At 53.3% G+C, this 20,697-nt stretch overlaps 2 protein-coding genes across 2 annotated transcripts; both read left to right on the forward strand.

Moving 5' to 3' along the window:
- Nucleotides 1-374: 374 nt before the first annotated feature.
- LOC149809626 (elongation factor 3-like) lies at nucleotides 375-4,084 on the forward strand. Its single transcript, XM_089994732.1, has 5 exons — nucleotides 375-928; nucleotides 1,099-1,376; nucleotides 1,975-2,228; nucleotides 2,570-3,031; nucleotides 3,497-4,084. The coding sequence occupies exons 1-5, from the start codon at nucleotides 375-377 to the stop codon at nucleotides 4,082-4,084; spliced, it is 2,136 nt and encodes a 711-aa protein (XP_089850858.1).
- Nucleotides 4,085-15,423: 11,339 nt separating this feature from the next.
- Nucleotides 15,424-17,351, forward strand: LOC149809627 (formin-like protein 18). The gene is made up of 4 exons (XM_089994733.1): nucleotides 15,424-15,431; nucleotides 15,643-15,955; nucleotides 16,583-16,771; nucleotides 17,175-17,351. Exons 1-4 carry the CDS (start codon nucleotides 15,424-15,426, stop codon nucleotides 17,349-17,351), a joined length of 687 nt encoding a protein of 228 aa, XP_089850859.1.
- The last annotated feature ends 3,346 nt before the right edge of the window (nucleotides 17,352-20,697 follow it).

The following is a 20,697-nucleotide window of genomic DNA, read 5'->3' on the forward strand; positions in this document are numbered from 1 at the left end:
GCCAGGAGATAAGCGACCCTGAGGCGCGCGCTGTGGCCATGAACACCCATGCTATGCTCGTGAAAGCTGCCGGCTCGGAGGACGGCGCTGCAGCTCTCGCAGAAGAGCAGAAGCATCACGCGACGCCCGAGGTACGCTACCTTACGCCTGCTGAAAAGGCTTCGCCAGGCCGTGCTCTTTGTGGGTCTGTATTTGTGCAAATGTATGAAAATTTGGGCAGAAACGGGTGTCGAACTCCTGCTGGCACTGATACATGCTGAGGCTTTGGATGCGCTGCTGGGGATGCACTTGCGGCAGTCCACGCTCTTGTGTATCGTGATTGTACACACGATGTTTTCTGTGCACGAGTCATCGGTGACTGCTGAGTATTCGTGATGCGCCGGGTCAAGGGTGTCTTGGTGATGCCTTCCTGCTGGTTTTCAGTTTTCATTGCGCAAGTCACATTGTTTTCACGCTCCTTACTTGGTCGTTCCCTTAAACTCTGGTCCATCGCATTGCAAAGAACGGCCTCCAACCGCTGGCAACCAAAGCGCGCCCTTGCAACTCAAAACGATGCCATGCAGTCAGTGGCAGCTCACATGAAGCAGGAGCTTTCCGGACTCTTCCAAGAGGGTCTGAGTAACACGTTGTACAGCACGGCGCTGGGTTATGTTGCCAGCATGTGCACCTGCCTCATGGACGACCACAACTTCGACAAGGATGTGTGGGACATGTGCTTCTCTCCATATATCGGCCCCTTCGTGGGGGAGTACTCCAAGGAGGCCTCAGTCGCGGTGCTCAAGCGCTGCCACCACGATGTGCGCTTGTTGGACGGCGAGGATGACGATGACGAGGAGGGCGAGGACCTCTGCGACTGTGAGTTTTCGCTCGCGTACGGCGGCCGCATGCTTCTCTCCCAAACCAAAATGCGACTCAAGAAACGGCACAGGTGCGTCCACCTGCGGTGGAGATTTGATGACGGTGATGATGATGTAAGTTTTTACAACACTACCGCATCCACGTGGACGTTGGCAACTCGAAGAGCTGCTTGGGAATCAGTGCTAACATTTGCTGCTGGCAATGCATGCACGCGTCTTGACTCTGCTTTGGTTCTCGTAGGTATGGACTGTGTGGGCCAAACGGGGCAGGCAAGACGACGCTGATGAAGGCGATTGCAAATGGTCAAGTGGACGGTTTTCCCGATCGCAACGAGGTTCTCACCATCTACGTCGCGCACGACATCCAGTCGGCCACAGAGGACCCCCTGGTTGTGGACTTCCTTGCACAGGACCCCGCCATCATTCACAAAGGCCTCACACGTGACATGTGCAAGAAGGCTCTCGAAGACATCGGCTTTGATGACGACCGGCTCAATCTCAATGTCTCTGCATTGTCGGGTGCGCCCATACGAGCTCGCTTGTTGATGTGGATGCTTTGCTGCTATTACCGCTGATACTGCATCCACAGTTTGCTGGAATGCATCTGCTTTCTGGATAGCGATGTACCAGTGCTAACATTCAACTAAGGAATCCTTGAGCTGTTTCTCAAGTCACTTACGTAGGGTCTGACACATGGGTGCTCATCAGGCACACAACACCCGTCTTAGCAAGTCAGTTATCAAGCAGTGAAGTGGTTTGGGAACGATGGCCTCAGTTTTGGGGTCGAGCCACGTCTTTGTCTGTTGCAAGCAGGCTGTTGCCTTGCTAGCATCCCGCGTGGTTGCTTTTTGTTTGTGATGTCCTCCACCCACTGACAGCTGGCAGTCAAGCGGCGAGATTACCAGGGTTGGCATGAGAATGTTGGACGCAACATGGGTCCTCGATCTCGAGTGACTCAGCAGCCAGTCCCTGTCATGAAGTCTAGCGTGTGAACTCAACCAGAAAGCCCGGTCCAGCTTTGCGTCAGGTTGGAAAGGAATGCATGCACAGGGACACGAACGTTGGGAAACCGGAATGGCTCATGCGGCGGCAGCGAGAGGGTTTGATGTTCTTGCAGGTGGCTGGAAGATGAAGCTTGCCTTGGCACGCGCTGTGTTGCTGGAGGCTGGGCTTCTGCTTCTGGACGAGCCAACCAACCACATGGACACCACCAATGTGGCTTGGCTGCAGAACTACCTGCTGACTTGCGGCGTGACTCTCATCACCGTATCGCACGACTCCGGCTTCCTCGACACTGTCTGCACCGACATCATTCACTACGAGAACAAGAAGCTGGTCAAGTACAAGGGCAACCTCTCCGCGTTTGTTGCCGTGCGCCCCCGCTGACCTATCTGCTTGCATTGCAGCAATGCATTGCAAAGATTGCGAGTTGTGGTTGCGTCATGCTCTCTGTCGACACAAGTTTCACCCTACCCCCTGCTAACTGAACAACGATGCCGGTCGGGCCGTCCCTGGTGGAGAAGCCACATGCTGTGCTTGATTGGATCAGCTTCGCTGCGTGGTATATGCACCGAGTAATCTCAGCGCCTTGTCTCCTCTCCTTCTATTACAGAAGGGCCATCATGATCTTGGTGGTCGCACTGATGGACACCGCCTCAAGCTTGCCTATGTGTCGAGTGCAAGCACAGCTGATTAATCCGTGTGCGCTGCAGGCGGTTCCCGAGGCAAAATCGTACTATGAGCTCACGGACGAATTCCAGAAGTTCACGTTCCCAAAGCCCGGTTTCCTGGATGGAGTCAAGTCGCGCGAGAAGCCAGTCCTCAAGTGCAAGAAGCTTACGTTTCAGTACGAAGGCGCGTCCAAGCCACAGCTGCTCAATGTGACCCTCAAAGCCTCGATGTCGGCTCGCATTGCCGTTTTAGGGCCCAACGGCGCGGGCAAATCGACGCTCATCAAGTTACTCACAGGCGAGCTCAAGCCGACGAGCGGAGAGGTGGAGAAGCACCCCAACCTGCGAATCGCGTACATCGCACAGCATGCGTTTCATCACCTCGAGTCGTTCCAATCCGTGACCCCCGTTCAGTACATTCGCGCCCGTTACGAGCAAGGTGAAGACGCTGAGGAAGCTGAAAAGGTGCGGCTTTGGGGAGGGCTTACAGAGGGTGCTGTAGAAGTGCTGAGGGAGATGGATCATACGAGCTTGTCTGCTGCGGCCTGTTAATTCTTCAAATCCTCAGCGTCCGCACATAGAGCTCGCCTCATGTGAGTCCAACGTTTTTCATGAAGGGTTCTCTTCATGTGCTCAGTGTGAGCAGGTCTGCGGCTTGTGAGCATCCTTCGACTGTTGTTGGCATTGTTGGGGTCATGCTTCATACCATTGATTGGCTGAGTAAGGTCTCCGCAACACTGAGGCCGGTGTATTGGTGGTGATGCCATCGTGTGGAATGGGGCATCACTCCCTCTATGACGGAGTGCATCGGTGATGCTGTTGCGAAGTGATTTTTGTTGCGTTTCCAGAGATGTTGTCACTTGCACGTGGAAGGCAAGAGTGCTATGGTTGGTGTAGACAAGTCTGGTGATGTTTGCATTGCTGTTTGTGCAGGTCTTCCGCAAGTTGACGGACGAGGACAAGCTCAAGATGCAGACGTTTCTCATCGACGGCATGGAGCGCACGCTAGGAGAGATCAAGTCCCGCCGGAAGAAGAAAGGCATCTTCGAGTATGAGGTCTCTTGGAAGAACTTGACGTCCATCAAGTACAACGTCTGGTTCAAGCGCGACGAGCTCGTTGCTCGCGGCTTCGGGAAACTCATCGCTGAGTACGATGGCAAAGTCGCCTCGGCTGCAGGGGACAAAAAGGCCCTCACTGCCAACAACATCGAGGACTATCTCGGTCTGTTCGGCCTCGACTCGGAGCTCGCCAGACACTCTCACATCAAAGGGCTTTCGGGGGGTCAGAAAGTCAAGCTTGTGCTTGCCGCAGCAATGTGGCACAACCCTCACTTCCTCATCATGGACGAGCCCACCAATTACCTGGACCGAGACTCGCTAGGTGCACTGGCAGGTGCCATCCGCGAGTTCGAGGGAGGCGTGTTGTTGATATCGCACAATAACGAGTTCACGAGTGCCCTTTGTCCAGAGATCTGGGCTTTTGATGCCGGCGTGGTGACCATCAAGCACCAAGAACTGCGGGCGGGCGGCGGAACGGACCCCACGACAGAGGAGTGACGTGATGTGACAGCTGCAGATTGATGACACGGTTACCCATGATGTATGATGTCATCATGTTTGGCTGTTTTCGCACAAACGGCTTCATTGCCATATCCAGTATATGTGTCGTTTGCCGGCATCATCGCCATATCTAGTGTGTGTCATCTGTAGCTTTCCCGGACTTCCAGATAGTGGAATCAAGCATCAAGCGATGCGCGTGTGCTGCAATAATATAATGGGGTAAGGCACTTCTCGACACCGGTAGATATTCAGTTACACAGACCGGTGTATATTCGATAACCAGCGACCGGTGAACATTTTTGGTACATAGGGAGACAGAATCACCATAGCACAGCTTGAACCACAAATACAGCCCACACTCGCACAGGTACAATGAATGACCCGTTAGGGCACGTCGGAATTGGGAATGATCAGGCATCTTCGAAAGCACCTCAAGCATGCGAAATCTTCAAGGCCGTGACAATGTATTATTACCTAGACTGCGTCGTCACGCACCCCGCGGCTGCGTCGTACATGCGAGACGCTGCGGAGGCTGGAGGGTCTGCGGCTGCGAAGGCTGAGGCGCGGAAGCGGGCGACTTCGAAGCGGTTGGCGAGGGCTCCGCGTTCGGCTTTGTGCCGCTTGCTGTGGAGTCGTACGGCCGCATGGATGTCGCGGCGTCGCGGTTCCTATCAGAGCTTGGCGATTTGGTAGCGGCGGCGGGTCGGGTGTCTAAAGCCGCTTTTGTCCGGACGTGCGTCAGGAGCTCAGCTGCGCCCTTTGCAAGGGCAATGCGTGCATGTACTACAACTCTCTCTCGCACATTGCTGTGCTGTTGGACACAACTTCCAGCCAGGATGTGATGAGCCGGCAGAGGGCCCGGTTGAGGTCTGACTTGCTTCGTTGTTTGTTTGTGTCGCTGTGTGCTTTGTCTTCCTTTTTCTTTTCTTTTGTTCGTCTTTCGGTAGCCTTTCCTAGATTTGCCGGCCCTGTCGCTTGTAACAAATATTAGTCCATTACCCCCGCACAAAGATGAAACACTGAGCACACGCAACGCATTTGGTGACCATGTTGCCCTTGATCACAACCCCGGCGGCGCCCACTGCGGTAGCCAATGCGTTGAGCAGATGTGTCGCCGGCTTGCCTAAGCGGCCGTAAGACTCATGCGACAACGGGGCGAAGGGTGTAACCGTTGGGCTCAGCGCTCTGGTACCGCGTGCACTTCCGCAGGTAAAGTGCGGCTGCCACGCCACCTGCCGAGCGTGCCACCTGCAGGTGGGAGGCTGCGGCTTGGTGCACCACCGAGATGTCAAGGACGGTGAGCCAGTCTGCCAGGACGGCCAGTATGTCTACATGCTTGCTTTTGACCTGCAATGGCTGCGCCTTTAGAGCCTGACAGCGAGGTAGTGCTTCCGCTGACGTGGCATCACCCGCGCGGTATATATTTCATCACACAGGGATATATATTACACAGATAGGGAACAGCTTGGGAACGGTCACGCACCACGCTGGGGCCTTTCGTCCGTCTGAGCACATGACGCGTGTTCTGGAACCAAGCAACAAAGGTTCTGAGTGCGGATGATCTCAACTGCCTGTGGCTGATCTCCTTTGTACAAGGGTGGTAGACAGAAAAGTAGTCATGCCAGGTCAGGCTATGGTAAGTCAAAGCGCAGGGGAAGCGAACTATTGAGAGACTAACAGGCGTGGCATGAGTGCTACGACGAGGAAACATGACAGTGTTCACGCATGGCGTCATGACCGCGCAATGCTGAAGCTATGCGGTGGACATCCCTTTCGAATCAAGCAATGCCCATATCACATCGCATGCAAGATGCAGCTCTACATCCACATGGTCATGTGAAACAGCATGAACATTACACCACGATGGCATTGCCATGCTGTTTGACTACGCCAAAACAGTCTGAGAATTTTGCATGAATCATGCATGCTGATGCATGACGGGCATGGGTGCTGACAGCAGCTTGGTCGCAGCAACCAACGCTGTACCTTTCATAACATCAGCTGTGATACGTTGACCACACGGCCTTCAGTCTCCGCCACAGCTTTGCTGACGCAACTCTAATTCCCAAGTAGTTGTTGGAGTTGCCATTGCCCTATAGAACGCTGCGAGCTGCACTCGATCCTGCAAGACGTCCTGGTACACTCCAAACGCTCCACTACATCGCCGTCGACCATCTCTCCCACAAAACTTCCAACGTCGCCGTGTATTTGCGCCGCCGTGATGCTGTCCACATTGACAGTGAGAGCGTTCAACGACGCTGCGGTCATGCCACGGGCTCCCTTGTGGGTCTGACTCAGCCCGTGCTGGTGGCTGTGGTGCCGGCGGCCCTGCCTCGGTGACTCAGCCCCCCCCTTGCCCTCGAGGCACGCGGTTCGGCGCTTCGACGCTAAGTAAATCGCGATAGAGGGCATCAAGACAATAGCACAAGGACGTCAGCCCTGGCCAGGAACCCTTGGAGGTCCCCTGCACAAAGGAGGCCTGCGATCTGGTTGTGGTTGATCCAACGAGTTGTTGAGTCACATTATCCCTGACACTCCAGGCTACGGTTGAGTCAGACGAGCAGGCAGCCAATAGCAGCAAACCTTCCAGCCTAGCGCCCTGTGATTGCTTCCATTCAGCATCAGCAAGCAATGATGCAGCTTGAGAGCAACCAAGCTCGGATGGAGGTGCTCCTCCACCCATCATGGCCACCTAGGGCAACATTCATGACAGAGGATTCAGTGCTTCGCCAGCTTGGGTTTCAACCCCATTTGTCCCTAAAATTCGTGATTTTCCAGGCATCTAGACCCGCAACTACATGCGTCTGGCGAAGCGCAGAGGTTTCGGTTTCGACTCAACAGTCCACCTGCCCTCCTGCACAGCTGTACTGATACTGCACACGTGAATGACCCATGAATGTGGAGGCGTTTGACGTCGTATGATGATGCAGGTGCTGCAGTTCTCCCTGCTCAAGTTCAACGCCGCGACATTTGACATTCAACCAGCGTGCCAGCGTTGAACCTGCACGTGCAACGTAGGCTTGGGTTGCACTGGCAGCAGAGCGGAAGGAGGAAGACTGCCCAAAGTTTCCAGCGGTATCACTGCACAGGCAGAAAGGAGCGCCTTGAGAAGCGACTGAATCTTCCTGCATCTGCTGTGTTCAACAAGCGCTCATGCTCGGCGGTCCATGGTCATGTGTATTGACGAGTGAGGCCATGTTTCATGATTAGAAAGTTGATAGCAGCGCTACTAGGTCACCCATCATGCCCGTGAGCGGCGCTCGGATAGCTTCCACGAACCCGGTGCCAAGAATGACTAGCCCTTGGAAAGATGTTGCCCAGCCGGGATGCCTGACCTGAAAAATGATCGAATCATACATGAACAAGCCTATCTGGAGGTCATTTCTGTGTACTCTGACCTGCAATAGATGTCTGGACGCAGACCTCATAGACGAGGATGCACACGTGGTTTTCCCAAGGGGCCATAATACCCACCCCACTGGAGCTAATGTCTATCACACACGCAGGAGGTGAGCACTGGTGGATACAGAAACGCCATTCTGCATGGTTGGCAACCATGCAACAGTTCCAGTGGTATGTGAATGCTTGTCGAAGCACAGTCTTGTTGACAGTGGCAAAGCCCACAGCATTGGCATCTGAGCCCTACCTCAGCTTCAGCCCCGGTTTGTGGCTACACCTTTTCCTTCAGCACGGCTGAGAATCACTGCCCTTCTAGTTAGAAGCAGCTGACTTCATGGCATCAGTAATGCGTTGCTATGGTGGCAACATGCATACTCTCACGCACTTCTGAATTTGTGTTCGAGAGTTTGAGATCATCATTGCTGCATCGCTCGAGGTACTACAAAACCTCATGATCATGTATGGGCACGAGAGAGCACCTATGGGCTGACCTCAAGCTAACCCGCCCCTACAATCAAGGGCAACACCAAGGCCGGTGCATGTTCTTGTGGGCATGGTTCAGCAGGGAAGCGACCCCTAACTCAGCAGCTATTTCGCTCATTAGTCACGGCGAGCTATGTAGCGGTACTTAGCGCGGTAAAGTGCGTGTGCAGTTTGGCTGGCCATCGCGATGATGAGTTCCGAGGCTGTTCAGAAAATGTAGAACACATATGTATCTCGACATGACATTAGATGTACCAAACAATCATCGCGCCCCCTGTGTGAATTCATAACTTGTCCAAGCGGAACTTGTGCTACCTAGAGCTCTCGTCGCCCACAAGTTTGCAAGCAAAGGCTAGTTGCGCATAGAACTCACACAGCATTCAAGATGTTTCAAATTGTCACCAAGATTTATTTTCTGCTGGCCTTCAAAATGTTGAAGATACTGTCCTAAGTATCAGAAGATATGTTCCGTAAGTATCTATCGTTCCATGTGCACATGTCCGTGTGAAGTGCGCAACCCTACATTGTACAGCCAGACTCTGTACCCGACCATAGAGTCATGCATTGTGGACACTATGGTCTGATGACTATTCTATGGTCTTGAAATGTTCTTTACATCCGTGTATCAGCTGCCTGCTGATGATTGAGTATTTTACCATAGACTTAAGCCTATATATACTGTGCTTTGCAAGTGTAAGTTCAACTAGTGCAAATTCTCAATAGGATATGGGTCCAGCATAAGTGCTGGTTATTTCATTTTGTACTTTCGTGTTCTCACTACATTTGTGTTCTCACATCGTCCAATCGTCTTCGCGTCTCGTCCTACGATTGAAGAGTCTTCGCGTCTGCCCGACTACTGCGCGTCAAGTGTCTTCGCGTCTGCCCGACATTGAGCTGCGCTCTTTTATCTCTGCTTAATTCTTTTCCAAGCCATGACTTCTTTCAAGGATGCTGTCGGTGAGAAGCTCCGTGATGCCAATTGGGCAATCTGGTCGGTAAAGATGCTCGCTCTGCTTACGTGGAAAGGCTGTGCACAATGGGTGCTCGTTGAACTGCCTGAGGTCCCCAACGCCGATCAATTTGAGAACGCGTCCAAGGCACTGTCTCTCATTCGTCTCAACATCTCCGATCGTTGGCTGCGTTTGACGTCTCATCATCTTTCTCCATTTGCCGTCTGGTCGTTCAGCACTGAGCATCTCAACGCACTGCAACCGCAAGCTACCATTCTGCAAGCGCGCCTGTTCGCTCTCAAAATGGAGCCGGCACAGTCTGCTGAATGCATACCTGGATGCTATTGAGCTGCTGCACGATGATCTCGTGCGTCTAGGCTCCCCATTGCCCACTGCCACCCTCGTCTCTCATGCACTTCGTGGTCTGACATCCGCCTACGCAGCTTCAATCGGCACCCGTGTTCTGCATGCTGAATCCTACAGCATGCTCTCTCTCCATGCGGCTTTGCGTGCCCTTGAGGCGCACACTCAGCTCGCCGGTGGTCCTATCCATGTTGCCTTCCAGGCCCGACCTCAACGTGCTCCTCGTGCCCGTCTGGAGAATCAGCCGTCCTCCAGCATCCATGTCGACCTTCAGTGCCATCATTGTGGCAACAAGGGGCACATCGCGCGTCACTGCATTCTGCTTCGTCAGTCCCAAGGACCACAGCCTGCCACTTATGCCCCTGGTTACCCACGTCCCAATGCGGATGCCCGCGGCACGTCTCTTCCTCTGAGCCCTGTATCATCACCTGATTGGGTACTTGATTCTGGTGCTTCGGTGTCGCTGACCAATGATAGGTCATTCATTGTTCGTGGAGTTCTCTGCATTCCACATCCCGCAACCTGTTTGTTTGGCAACGGGGGGACCGATCTAGCTGAGGGTAGTGGTGTCATAGTAATTCCAACGCAGTATACTCAGCTGCGCCTTGAAAATGTACTGTACGTACCAGCACTTGTAAGTAACTTATTGTCACTTCCTGCACTTGTCGATTCAGGGATCTCGGTGGCTATTGGTGCTCGTTCACCCACACTGGCCTTGTCTGCGCACAATGAACCCGGTGCCACTGCTTCTTTGCGGGATGGTGTGTACATGCTTGATTACCCGTCTCGTATGGTCGCATTTGCTGCCACTGCTGATTCCACTGCCAACTTGTGGCATCGCAAGCCTGGTCATACCAACTTTGGCACTCTGGCAGAAATGCAACGTCGGGGTTTGTTGACTGGTTGTTCGGTGACCCCGGCACAGTTTTTGGAGGCACGTGAGAATGTCGACTGTGAACCATGCATGGAGGTCAAGATGACTCGTAAATCACACCCTACAAGGGCACACTTGGCACCTCGTGTGAATTTACGCTTGCACTCTGATGTCATGGGCCCCTTCCGTGTACCCACGGTGGATGGTCACAGATATGTGGTCACTGTTCTCGATGAATTTTCTGGTTACTCAGTTGTGGAACTGATTCGCCAGAAATCTGACGTGAACGGTGTTCTGCGGCGTTTGATAGTTTTGTTCGCAACTCAGGGCAACCACCAGGTTGTGCGGCTGCGAACTGACCGGGGTGGGGAATACTTGAGTGGTGATTGTCAGCTGTTCCTTGACTCGAAGGGCATTGTGCACGAACCCACTTCTGCATATACTCCTGAAGCCAACGGTAGGGCTGAGCGCCTGAACCGCACACTGGTGGAACGCATGCGCACTGTTCTTGCCGAGTCTCACCTGCCCGATGCATATTGGGGTTATGCAATGCTGTATGCTGCTGATGTCAGGAACTGTGTTTTGCAGTCCGGTTGCACACAAGTACCGTATGCTCGCTTTACACAGTATCGAGCCTCACCTAGAGCAGTTTCACCCATTCGGGTCCACAGCATGGGTGCTTGTGTCGCAGCCGCAACGTCACAAGCTTCAACCTAAAGCTGTTAGGGGTGTTTATTTGGGTGTGTGTCCGCCTCTCAATTCCACTGTACATCGTGTGTTGGTGGGTACCAAGGTGGTAATAACTTGTGATGCTTACATTCAGGATAAGTGCCCAGTCTTTGAGAGCCCGGTGGATGTGGACGACGCCACCGTGGCGGAGCTTGGAACCTCCCGTCATCTTGAACCCCCTCCGTTCCCGTCTCAAGCTCATTCCCTTGCTTCGGATCCGGTGGTGGCGTCCGCATCCATCGAGGACTTGGCCTTTGGGCTTGCTGATGACCAGCCTATTTTCAGCCAAGCCAGCCTTATACGTGCCTCATCCCATTTGCTTCCCGCATCTGCTGCTGCGTCCGACTGCGGCGATGGTGAATTCCCTGACCATGCTGCTGACGAGACTGTCCCTTCGCCATTGAGTCCGACAGCGGGGGGACATGAGGATGCACCCGTCAACGAACAGGCACCCTCCATGCAGTCTGACCCTTTGACAAGAGCCAGCATTCAGCGATCCTGTGGACCCCCGCAGCGTCTGGCATTCGCCGCCAAGGTAGTTGGATTCGAACCTGACCCCGTCTCTGTGGCTGATGCGTTGTCTCAATCTGATGCTTCTAAGTGGCAAGCTGCTATTAATGATGAAATGGACTCCTTGGCACAACATGAGTGTTGGGAGGTGGTGCAACTTCCACCTGGGGCAAGGACAATTGGCTGTCGTTTTGTATTGGAACGCAAGTGGGATAGGCGGTATAAGGCGAGGTTGGTTGCCCAAGGGTTCTCTCAAAGGCCTGGGGTAGACTATAGTGAGACTTATGCTCCTGTAAGTAAATATGCCTCACTTCGGGCTTTCTGTGCTGTTGTGGCGGATCAAGACCTTGAGGTCCGTCAGATTGATATTAAAACTTCTTTCCTAAACGGCGTGCTTGACGAAGAAGTGTACATGAGGCATCCTCCCGGCTACCCAGGGCCAGAGGGTACAGCGTGTAAGCTTCTCAAGTCAGTGAATGGTCTCAAGCAAGCGCCTCGTGCGTGGCATCTTACCCTCAAAGCAAAGCTCTTAGAGCATGGTTTTATTTGCAGCGAGGCAGACCCAGCTTTATTCATGAAGTTGGGATCTGATGGGACCATACTGGCACTTATTTACGTAGACGATTGTTTGATAGCTGGTAAGACGATTAAAGATGTGGAGCAAACTCTGGCCTTGATTCAATCTCTTTTTGAGGCCAGGGACATGGGGGAGCCCCAGGATTTCCTGGAGATTCAGCTGATACGGGATCGGGGAGCCAAAACCGTTTCTCTTCATCAGACCCCCTTTTGAGAAATTGCTCCATGACTTTAATCTTACAGGTGTGGCTCCAGTGTCATTACCCATTGCTGCCATTCCAAAAGACGCAATGCGTTGCAGGAGAATGCAGAACGATATCCATCACTCAACGGATCGCTTATGCATCTTGCGAATTGTACAAGACCTGACATTGCTATGGCAGTGAGCTGCTTGGCCAGGTATCTCAAGGCTCCCACCACAACGCATTGGGATGCTGGCATTTACTTGCTGAGATATCTTGCTGGTACCAAACATCTCGCTTTGGTGTATGGTACCAGCCGAGGGCTGGTTGGTTTTGTGATGCTGACTTCGGAGGTGAAACCAAAACCAGGAAATCCACAACTGGCATGGCATTCATTCTTCATGGAGCTGCAATTTGCTGGCAGAGCAAATTACAACCCACTGTGTCTTATTCTACTACTGAAGCTGAATATCAGGCAGCTAATGTTGCAGCACGAGAGGCCCTGTGGCTCAGAAAACTACTACCTGAACTTGGTGAGCCCTTGTCCGGGCTATTGTGATTGGTGGTGACAATCAGGCTTGTCTTGCACTCTTGAAGAATCCCATGAGTACTGCTCGCAGCAAGCATATTGACATAATACATCATTTTGCTTGAGAGCGAGTTTCTCTAGGGGAGATTGCCTACAAGTTTGTGTCAACTGATGACAATGTTGCAGACTGCTTGACCAAGCCGATTTCTGTTGGCAAGCTGTCGTTTTGTGTCAGAGTTCATGGTCTTCGATAATCGTATTATTGTATTTGAATCTGGGGAGCAATGCCCCAGGTTGCTACTTCCTATCACATATGGGGAGTGTTGAAGATACTGTCCTAAGTATCAGAAGATATGTTCCGTAAGTATCTATCGTTCCATGTGCACATGTCCGTGTGAAGTGCGCACAACCCTACATTGTACAGCCAGACTTTGTAACGACCATAGAGTCATGCATTGTGGACACTATGGTCTGATGACTATTCTATGGTCCTTGAAATGTTCTTTACTTCCGTGTATCAGCTGCCTGCTGATGATTGAGTATTTTACCATAGACTTGAGCCTATATATACTGTGCTGTGCAAGTGTAAGTTCAACTAGGGCAAATTCTCAATACAAAAGCAGTTTCGTCCCCATGTCCCGAGCGAGGGACAGGAAGGTCGCACGGAGCCGAACCTGGCCAGACATGGTCAGGTATGATTGCTGCTAAACCAAAATATCAAACATGCGCACTAGTAACATGTTGATACTATCTTTGGTGTTTCGCATCTGTTCACCGTAGGTATCCATCCACCTCCGAAGGAGTGAGGAGTGATACTCCTGGCAGGAGGGTAAACTGCAACCAGGGAGGGTGCTGGCCTGCGGAGGAAGGTCACACTTGTCCTCACAGCCACGGTCGGAGGCTATAAAATCCCGACCCCTAGGTTCTTCCCACGGCTGGCCAGCCCTTACACCCTGGCTTTGGGTTTCTGCGCACTGTTTGGTTGGTTCCCGGCTGCGCGTTCCTAGAGACTCTGTTCCACTTTGGCTGTTCTCGATGGAGCCATTGTGCGTGGCCGATGCTTCTAAGTGCTGGTACTCTGTTGCATATAGCGGGGGTCAGCATGTTTTTCGCTTGGCGCCCGGGTCCATTGCTGTCGGATGCTGGCATGAGTACAGGGAAACTTCCCTGTGGCTTCTTAATCGATTTGTTGTTGTTGTTGTTGTTGTGACACGCGGGGGTCTGGACAGCAGTTGGACAAGGGCAGAAGGGATTTTGGTTGAATCAAGCTTGCGGGAGTCTCCTTGTATGTTTGCGTATCGTATAGTACTTTCAGTGGCCGGTCCCATAACACGTGCTCATGTGAGCGGTTTATATCGCACGTGAGCGCACACGCACGTAAACACAAGTCGTGGGGCAGCCAATCGACAGTACTCTGCATCTTGTAAACAGGAGTTTGCTGGTAATTCATCCTCGTCACCTCATCACTACTTATAATAATGTTCAATGGATTTTCTTACTGCAACGTCCTCACGTCGACTGTCTGGTTGAAATGCTCATGCATGTGAATGCCCAGGCACGTAACCTGAAGGATGGACTCGTTCGTGCAGGCATCGCCTGGCAAGGGGGCGAAAACGGCAGCGGTGGTACGCTCCTTCAAGTTACTTCATCATGTCATGCCGAGGTAGTGACCGTTCTGTAACGATATCGATATCTATCAAGGTCCAAGTGAACCCTATGCATGGTATCTACCAGCGTCTGCTAGGCATCCTTTCTCAAAGCGTACTTGATGCATTGCAAATTTCCAAAGTGCGGAATAACTCTCGTCATCTAGGCTGATTAATGAGCCTGATTCACCGTGCCTTTATCACCAACGTGGAAGAAACAGGTCGACTGGCCTCCGGATATACTAGGTCGGAGATCGAAATAACCAAACGTCCAAACGCTCATCGACATGGTATGCGTACTCAGCCGCCTGCAGGCTGTGCATCACCAAATGTGAGCTGACCATCTGATGTCTTGTAGGCACGCCCTGCCATTGGAGGGCCCGGGCAGCTGCACCAGGCCGGGTGGGGAGCGGAGGGGAGCAACCCCTCCAGGGGTCGGACGCAGCTACTGTCAGCGTCCGCAGGCTGGGCTCTGTACCAGCAGATGCCCATGGCCAGGGAGAGAGCAAGCGCGTGTACATGCGTCCTCGGATTGCAGCCCATGTCAGCACCGAGTGGGGCTGATACGAGCGACGTTCCGAGGACGCATGTACATGCGCCGACCGGCCTGAGCAGGGCAGAGTCTGCGGACGCTGGCAATGTGGGCGGAAGGTCGAGGTTGGCGCCCCCCCTGAACAGCACCCCTCCCGGCGTTCGCCACGTCAGCCCGGCGGTCGCGCAGAAGCACCGCCTGAAGCAGCTGCATTGGGATGCGGCTCGAAACGTGGATGGCACGGTGTGGCAGGACCTCGTAATGACCACTGAGCTCGACCTCGATGAGCTCGAGCGCCTCTTCAGAATCCTCAACAACTGAGTCATCAGGTGACCCTCCTCTCTCTCGTGTCAACAGACTTTCAAAAGAGCGCAGCACTTGCCGGCAGTATATTGTCGGCATTCACTTGTGTGTCTTCAGGATGTGTAGCATCGGTTGTTGCTTCATTTTGCTCACTTCTGTATCGAGGAAACGTGGTGGTAAGTGTAGTCATGCTCTGGCTTACTGAGTGCACTGCATGAAAAATCAGCAACAAGTGCGGCATCTGAGTGTGTAGTCCATTGATGTTGTGGTCCGTGTAGTGTATTAATCTCCGCTTAGATTTCATCTAGCTAGAGGCAAGCTAACTCTCGTTGGCGCCTCAAGTTCACTCGTGCTCCCTCCCCCTCAGTCATCACAGGAATGTTGGTCCACATGCTTTCCGCCGAGAACTAGCTGATTCCTGTGCGGACATAGACTTCATGAATCAGATCTGAGTTGTAGCTGACTCATCTCTCCTGCAGGGATGCGAAACCCAAGCCAGCGGAGTTTCACCTCCTCGAAGGCCGCCGTTCGCACAACATCTCCATCGAGCTATCGGGCGTCCAGCTTGCCGTCGCCGACGTAAAGAACGCGCTGCTGTCCATGTCCGCGGACACCCTATCTACAGACGCCCTCTCGGTGCTGCAGCGCGAGTCCCCACCAACACCGAGCGCGCCGAAATCCGCTCATGCCTTCAGGGCAAACACCCCCAAGTACAAAGGGATCTCGGACCCCGCTCGGCTCGGCACGTTCGAGCGCTACATCACGCACATCATCGACATTCCACACCTACAGGTATGAGTCCCCATTGCCTGAAGAAATGGATTCCACCAGTACACTGGAGGAATGGCGTGATCTCTGAGCGCTAGATCTGTTTATTTGCTGTTGTGCGGTCTTGGTTTCATCAAGGCGCGTCAGATTTTTGCTACTGCGTTCTGCTGTTAATGACTGAGGGTTTTATGATCAGCCCTGTTCTCATCGCTGATGCACCAACATGGACTCACACCAATTCTTGGACCTGATGACTCAACAACCATTGTGAGCATCATCATTACATCACGTAGATGATGGCAGGAAGTAGTCAACAGGCAACCAAGACAGCACATTCGCAGTTATATAGCTCATTGAACGGCAGCGGTCGGAACATCATCATTAAATCACAAAGATAATGGCAGGAAATAGACAACAGCGGTCGGAACATCATCACCATCGTCACCTCACACAGAAAAGAGCAAGAACGAGACGGCACTAGCCAAAAAGCAACATCACATACTCGCATCCAAAATCATCACCTCCACAAGTATTGCCGCAGCCAGCATCCCTGAGAATATCATAGTTGGCACCGAGGGCATCTTCGAGGACAAAGCGAGGTTCAAATTGATCAAGTTTATCCATGTTTTGGAATCGAGGGCTCCTGTGCAGGAACGGCTGGATGCGCTGGTGTTCACGCGGGTCTTCTCCAGCACCTCCCACAGCGTCCGCCACCAGTTAACGCTCATAAACGCCGCGACCAGCGAGCTGAGGGGCAGCCGCAACTTTCGAGTCCTGCTGCAACACGTGCTTGCCGTCGGCAACTGCATGAACACGGGCACATCAAAGGGCTCCGCACAAGTGCGCCCCCCCCATCCGCTGCTACGCTTGAATCAGGGTGTTTGGGGTCTGCATTGACGTAAACACGGCAAAGTGACATGATGATGCATCTTGTTATACCACCGCATGGTTACTTGAGCTGGACTCGTCGCAAGCGCAAGGGAACAGTAAGAAAACAATGTGTCTTGCCACCGCAACCAATAACATGGACATTGGCAACTCGAACTGGAACGCACTAGTTGAGCCTTTCATGTGCCGATCCGATTACGCTGGTCAGCCCTGTGTGCTCAGTTTTTTGAGACCCTTTTTTTGAGATGGCCTCACCTTGTTGGATACTTTTCACTGTGACAGACATTGCACACTCATGTCGCCAGCTGCAAACGCATGCCCTCTGAAATGCCTCAGGTGTCTGCATGTGGTAAAGGTATCCCCAGCGTGGTGCCTCCTCCCACAAACGGTGCAGCACGTTCAGCGCTGTGAGCGTGTCCTGACCATGCGCGGCACCGCCCTGCAGGGCTTCAAGATCGACCTCCTGCTCAAGCTGCACGATGTCGAGGCCACGGACCGAAAGACCTCGCTCCTCTATTTCTGCATTGATTAGGCCATGAACAAGGCACCCACGCTGCAGAACATGGAAGCCGAGCTCAGCCATGTCAAGGCGGCGGCCCGCCTTCAGATCGCAGCTGTCTCCAGCATGATGGCCGAGCTGCACAGCGGCCTCAAGCAGTGCAAGGAGGCGGCTGTGATCACCTCGGAGGGGCCGGCGGATGACGATGGAAGTATGACTCTGGTGCGTTTCTCGAGACGATTCTCTGGTGTGTCGCGGTTGTTTTGCATTACTGGTACATTCCATCAGGGTTGCATTGCCAGTACCTTAAGCCAATTGGAATGCACGGCTTGAGATATCAGCGCTGTCGTGCACCCACGGACATCCCATGTTGCCAATTTTATGGTGTACCTGAGGCATGGTTACCGCAGCTCGGAGTCACGACCTGACTCATAGACTCCATGTTTGCAAGTTGGACTTGTAGACGATGCTGTAAGTGCATTTCAGTCGCTCTTGGCTGGCACGGTCAGCGAACGGCACTGCCTAGATGAGTGAGAAAGCATCGGTACATGTGAGGTTCGTGGAAGTTTGTCAGCTATGCTGTGAGAAGAACGTGCTCAAGACACCGGTGAAGCGGTAATCGGTGGAAGTCCACTCATTTGCATCCGTTCAAAGGCGCAGTGCTCAGGGAACATCCTCGTCGGTAGGGGCATGGCGTGATAAGCGATCGATTAATGATGATGATGTATCTTTTACAACACTGCCGCATCCACATGGACATTGGCAACTCCAAGAACTACTTGGGAATCAGTGCTACCATTACTTTCATCTGAGGCAAGCGTACCTGGACCAGCCTGACTTACCATATCCTGGAAAAGGAATAATTAACTCGGGAATCACGCCATGCCTCCTCCGCCGAGAAATACGGCGAGGGGGACATTGAGGGCGAGAGGGATTGATGGACTGTTTGTTTTCTTGGCACAGGAACAATGCTAAGAAAAGATTGATCATCGCGATGAAGACAAGGGCAAACACATAGCGCACCAAAGCTCTGTCCACGCCGACCTTGCCGTATTCATTCTCTATTTCTGCGAAGCGCTTTCTTTTTCTTCAGCTGGGTGAGGACTTTGTTGAGCAGGCTCTTTTTCCCTGCAGGACTTCAGTGCGGGTGCGTTGCGCAGTCCATGGTGGCCTTCATGAACCAAGCCGAGGACGAGTATGCCACCATGAAGGTCGACGTCCAAAACACGATGGACGCGCTCAAGGGCCTCTACGTCTACTTTGGTGAGGAATACGACAACCAGGACCCGTCCAAGATGCTCGTCATCATCTCCTCCTTCCTCGACATCTTCGACAAGACTGTGACGCAGCTGCGCGAGCGCAAGAAAGCAGAAGGGACAGCAGGCGCGGCTACCGAGGGCGACAGCGTTGGCGCCAAAACGCTGATAATGCCGCGGCCGCCCATCGAGGCCGAAGCGCCGCAGCCCGCCTTGCGAGAGAAAACCCGCAAGAAAGTAAAGTTCCGACCACGGGAGTGCCAACGCCTGCAAATATCGTGAACAGCTACATCTCGGCGGCTCGAACGCCACTTGCACCCGGGGTGAATCCCACCCCACCTCTCAATAGAATGCCAGCGCGGCCCCCACGGCCTCCGCCTCTGTTCCCGTTACTTCCAGGGCAATCCCGCCCCCCTCCTCCACCCCCGCTGCTAGGGCCCTCCTCCCCAAAACCCCAGCAGTTCACTTCGCCTGCCTCGCCAGATTCCGCGCAACAAAACTTAGAGACCCCAGGGCCTTCCCGCCACCGCCGCGTTTCGCATCACATCACAGATCCTCCCTCCACATCCGTTCACACGCCCGCAAACTCCAACACGCCAGCTTCGTCTTCTTTGCTCCATGCACCCAGTGGGAATGAGCCTCGATCAACGCGCTTATTGCCCCCTCCTGCGCCACCTCTCCCACGCCTCCCATTCACCGCGGACCTGTACATGCGGGAGCATAGGCCACCTCCTGCTCCTCCGCTGCCGCCATCTCCGTTTGCGGCACATCAACAGCGGCTAGCACAGGTCCAGGTGGTGGCCTAAGTCACTGGGTTTAGTTTTCAGAAACGGCCTAGTACCGGATACATGGCGGTGCGCTTTCTGAATGCTTCATGCACGTGCTGACAAGAGCTTCGAGGAAAAAGTCATGGATGGCATAGACATGCACGAGCCAAGTGCGCATGTCAAGTAGAACTGAGATGATTGTGCACCTGTGCAAGGGACAGGCTGCTTGCGGATGCAGACTCCCTCAAAGGATTCATCACCAGTGTTGCGTTCTTCCCGCATGACTCCCATCTGATTTGATGCCTTCAAGCTGGGCTCGAAGCGATCCCCTCGCCTCTAGATCCATTCTGCGGATGGTGAGGATGATGTATCTGTTCACGACACTGCCGCAGCCATATAAACGTTCGCAACTCCACCATTTTTGGAACTATCTGCAAGAGTCGAGCAACAGGCATGAGGTTGCAGATGGTGACAAGGCGGTCCCTACAGCCTCGCTCCCTGACGCGGTGATGCTGCGTGCAGCTGTGCCAGTCGTGAGAAAAGCTGTCGCGGTGGGGTCGAGGATCTGGGAGGTCATGAGTGGGCGCCAGCTCGGCTTGCGTCCGCGTGGAAGATAGGTGATGGCTCGCCTGATGCAATGCAGGTCGCTGGCATCTCGCTGCTTATGTGGCTCCAGAGCGTGTGTGAGCTTGGAGATGGTGCGTGCCCCCCCATGCCCCTCTTTCTCTTATTTGTTGTGTGAAAACACAGGGTATTGATGGATCTGATTACAAGACAATTGCTACGCAATAAGCGTCAGTCACGACTAACAAGGCGCACATCCAAGGCACCAATTAGGCGGGCCCCAAATGCTCAAGCTAGATTGATCGTAAGAAGTCCTCGATGCTGGCATGCATCGACGTATATATTCGATCCGGACATGGACCCTCTTGAGACATCTCTAGGCATCCTCATGTGCTCGAGGACCGTACCACCGAATCCTAGACCTACCCGCCAGATTACGTACACGGTCATGTGCACGGCCTTGAATGCCCTTATAATCATGCCCGGCCTGGCACGATTATAAGGCCTAGCCATCACCCCAACTAATGCGCTATTTCTATTATCTAATCCCTACAGGATTCACACATAACATTATTGTCGCCTGGCTCTCGTGCGCAATGTCGCACTCTTGTTCAATGTATGCGACATGGGATTTGCAGAGCAAATCATACGCACAGTATGCCTATGATGTGATTCACAGTGTTGAACACCCAGACGCATCCGAAAACTGCACCAAATACGGCAGGTTGCTGAGACGCAGATGTCTGTTACACCGTGATTGTGCAGAGCATGCCAAGACGAGTGCCCTCTAGC

The sequence above is a fragment of the Nuphar pumila genome, unplaced genomic scaffold (genome assembly GCF_984573655.1).
Source record: "Nuphar pumila unplaced genomic scaffold, dmNupPumi1.hap1.1 HAP1_SCAFFOLD_956, whole genome shotgun sequence".
Taxonomy (NCBI): domain Eukaryota; kingdom Viridiplantae; phylum Streptophyta; class Magnoliopsida; order Nymphaeales; family Nymphaeaceae; genus Nuphar; species Nuphar pumila.

What these genes read in the sequence shown, in the direction of transcription:
- LOC149809626 (XM_089994732.1), top strand. Translation starts at nt 375, where the DNA reads ATGCGCCGGGTCAAGGGTGTCTTGGTGATGCCTTCCTGCTGGTTTTCA. An exon ending in CAATGTCTCTGCATTGTCGG is followed by an intron (nt 1,377 to 1,974) that starts GTGCGCCCATAC and finishes ATGTTCTTGCAG; the next exon opens with GTGGCTGGAAGATGAAGCTT. An exon ending in ACCTCTCCGCGTTTGTTGCC is followed by an intron (nt 2,229 to 2,569) that starts GTGCGCCCCCGC and finishes TGTGCGCTGCAG; the next exon opens with GCGGTTCCCGAGGCAAAATC.
- LOC149809627 (XM_089994733.1), top strand. An exon ending in TCGACATTCCACACCTACAG is followed by an intron (nt 15,956 to 16,582) that starts GTATGAGTCCCC and finishes GCTCCTGTGCAG; the next exon opens with GAACGGCTGGATGCGCTGGT. An exon ending in CATCAAAGGGCTCCGCACAA is followed by an intron (nt 16,772 to 17,174) that starts GTGCGCCCCCCC and finishes CATGTGGTAAAG; the next exon opens with GTATCCCCAGCGTGGTGCCT.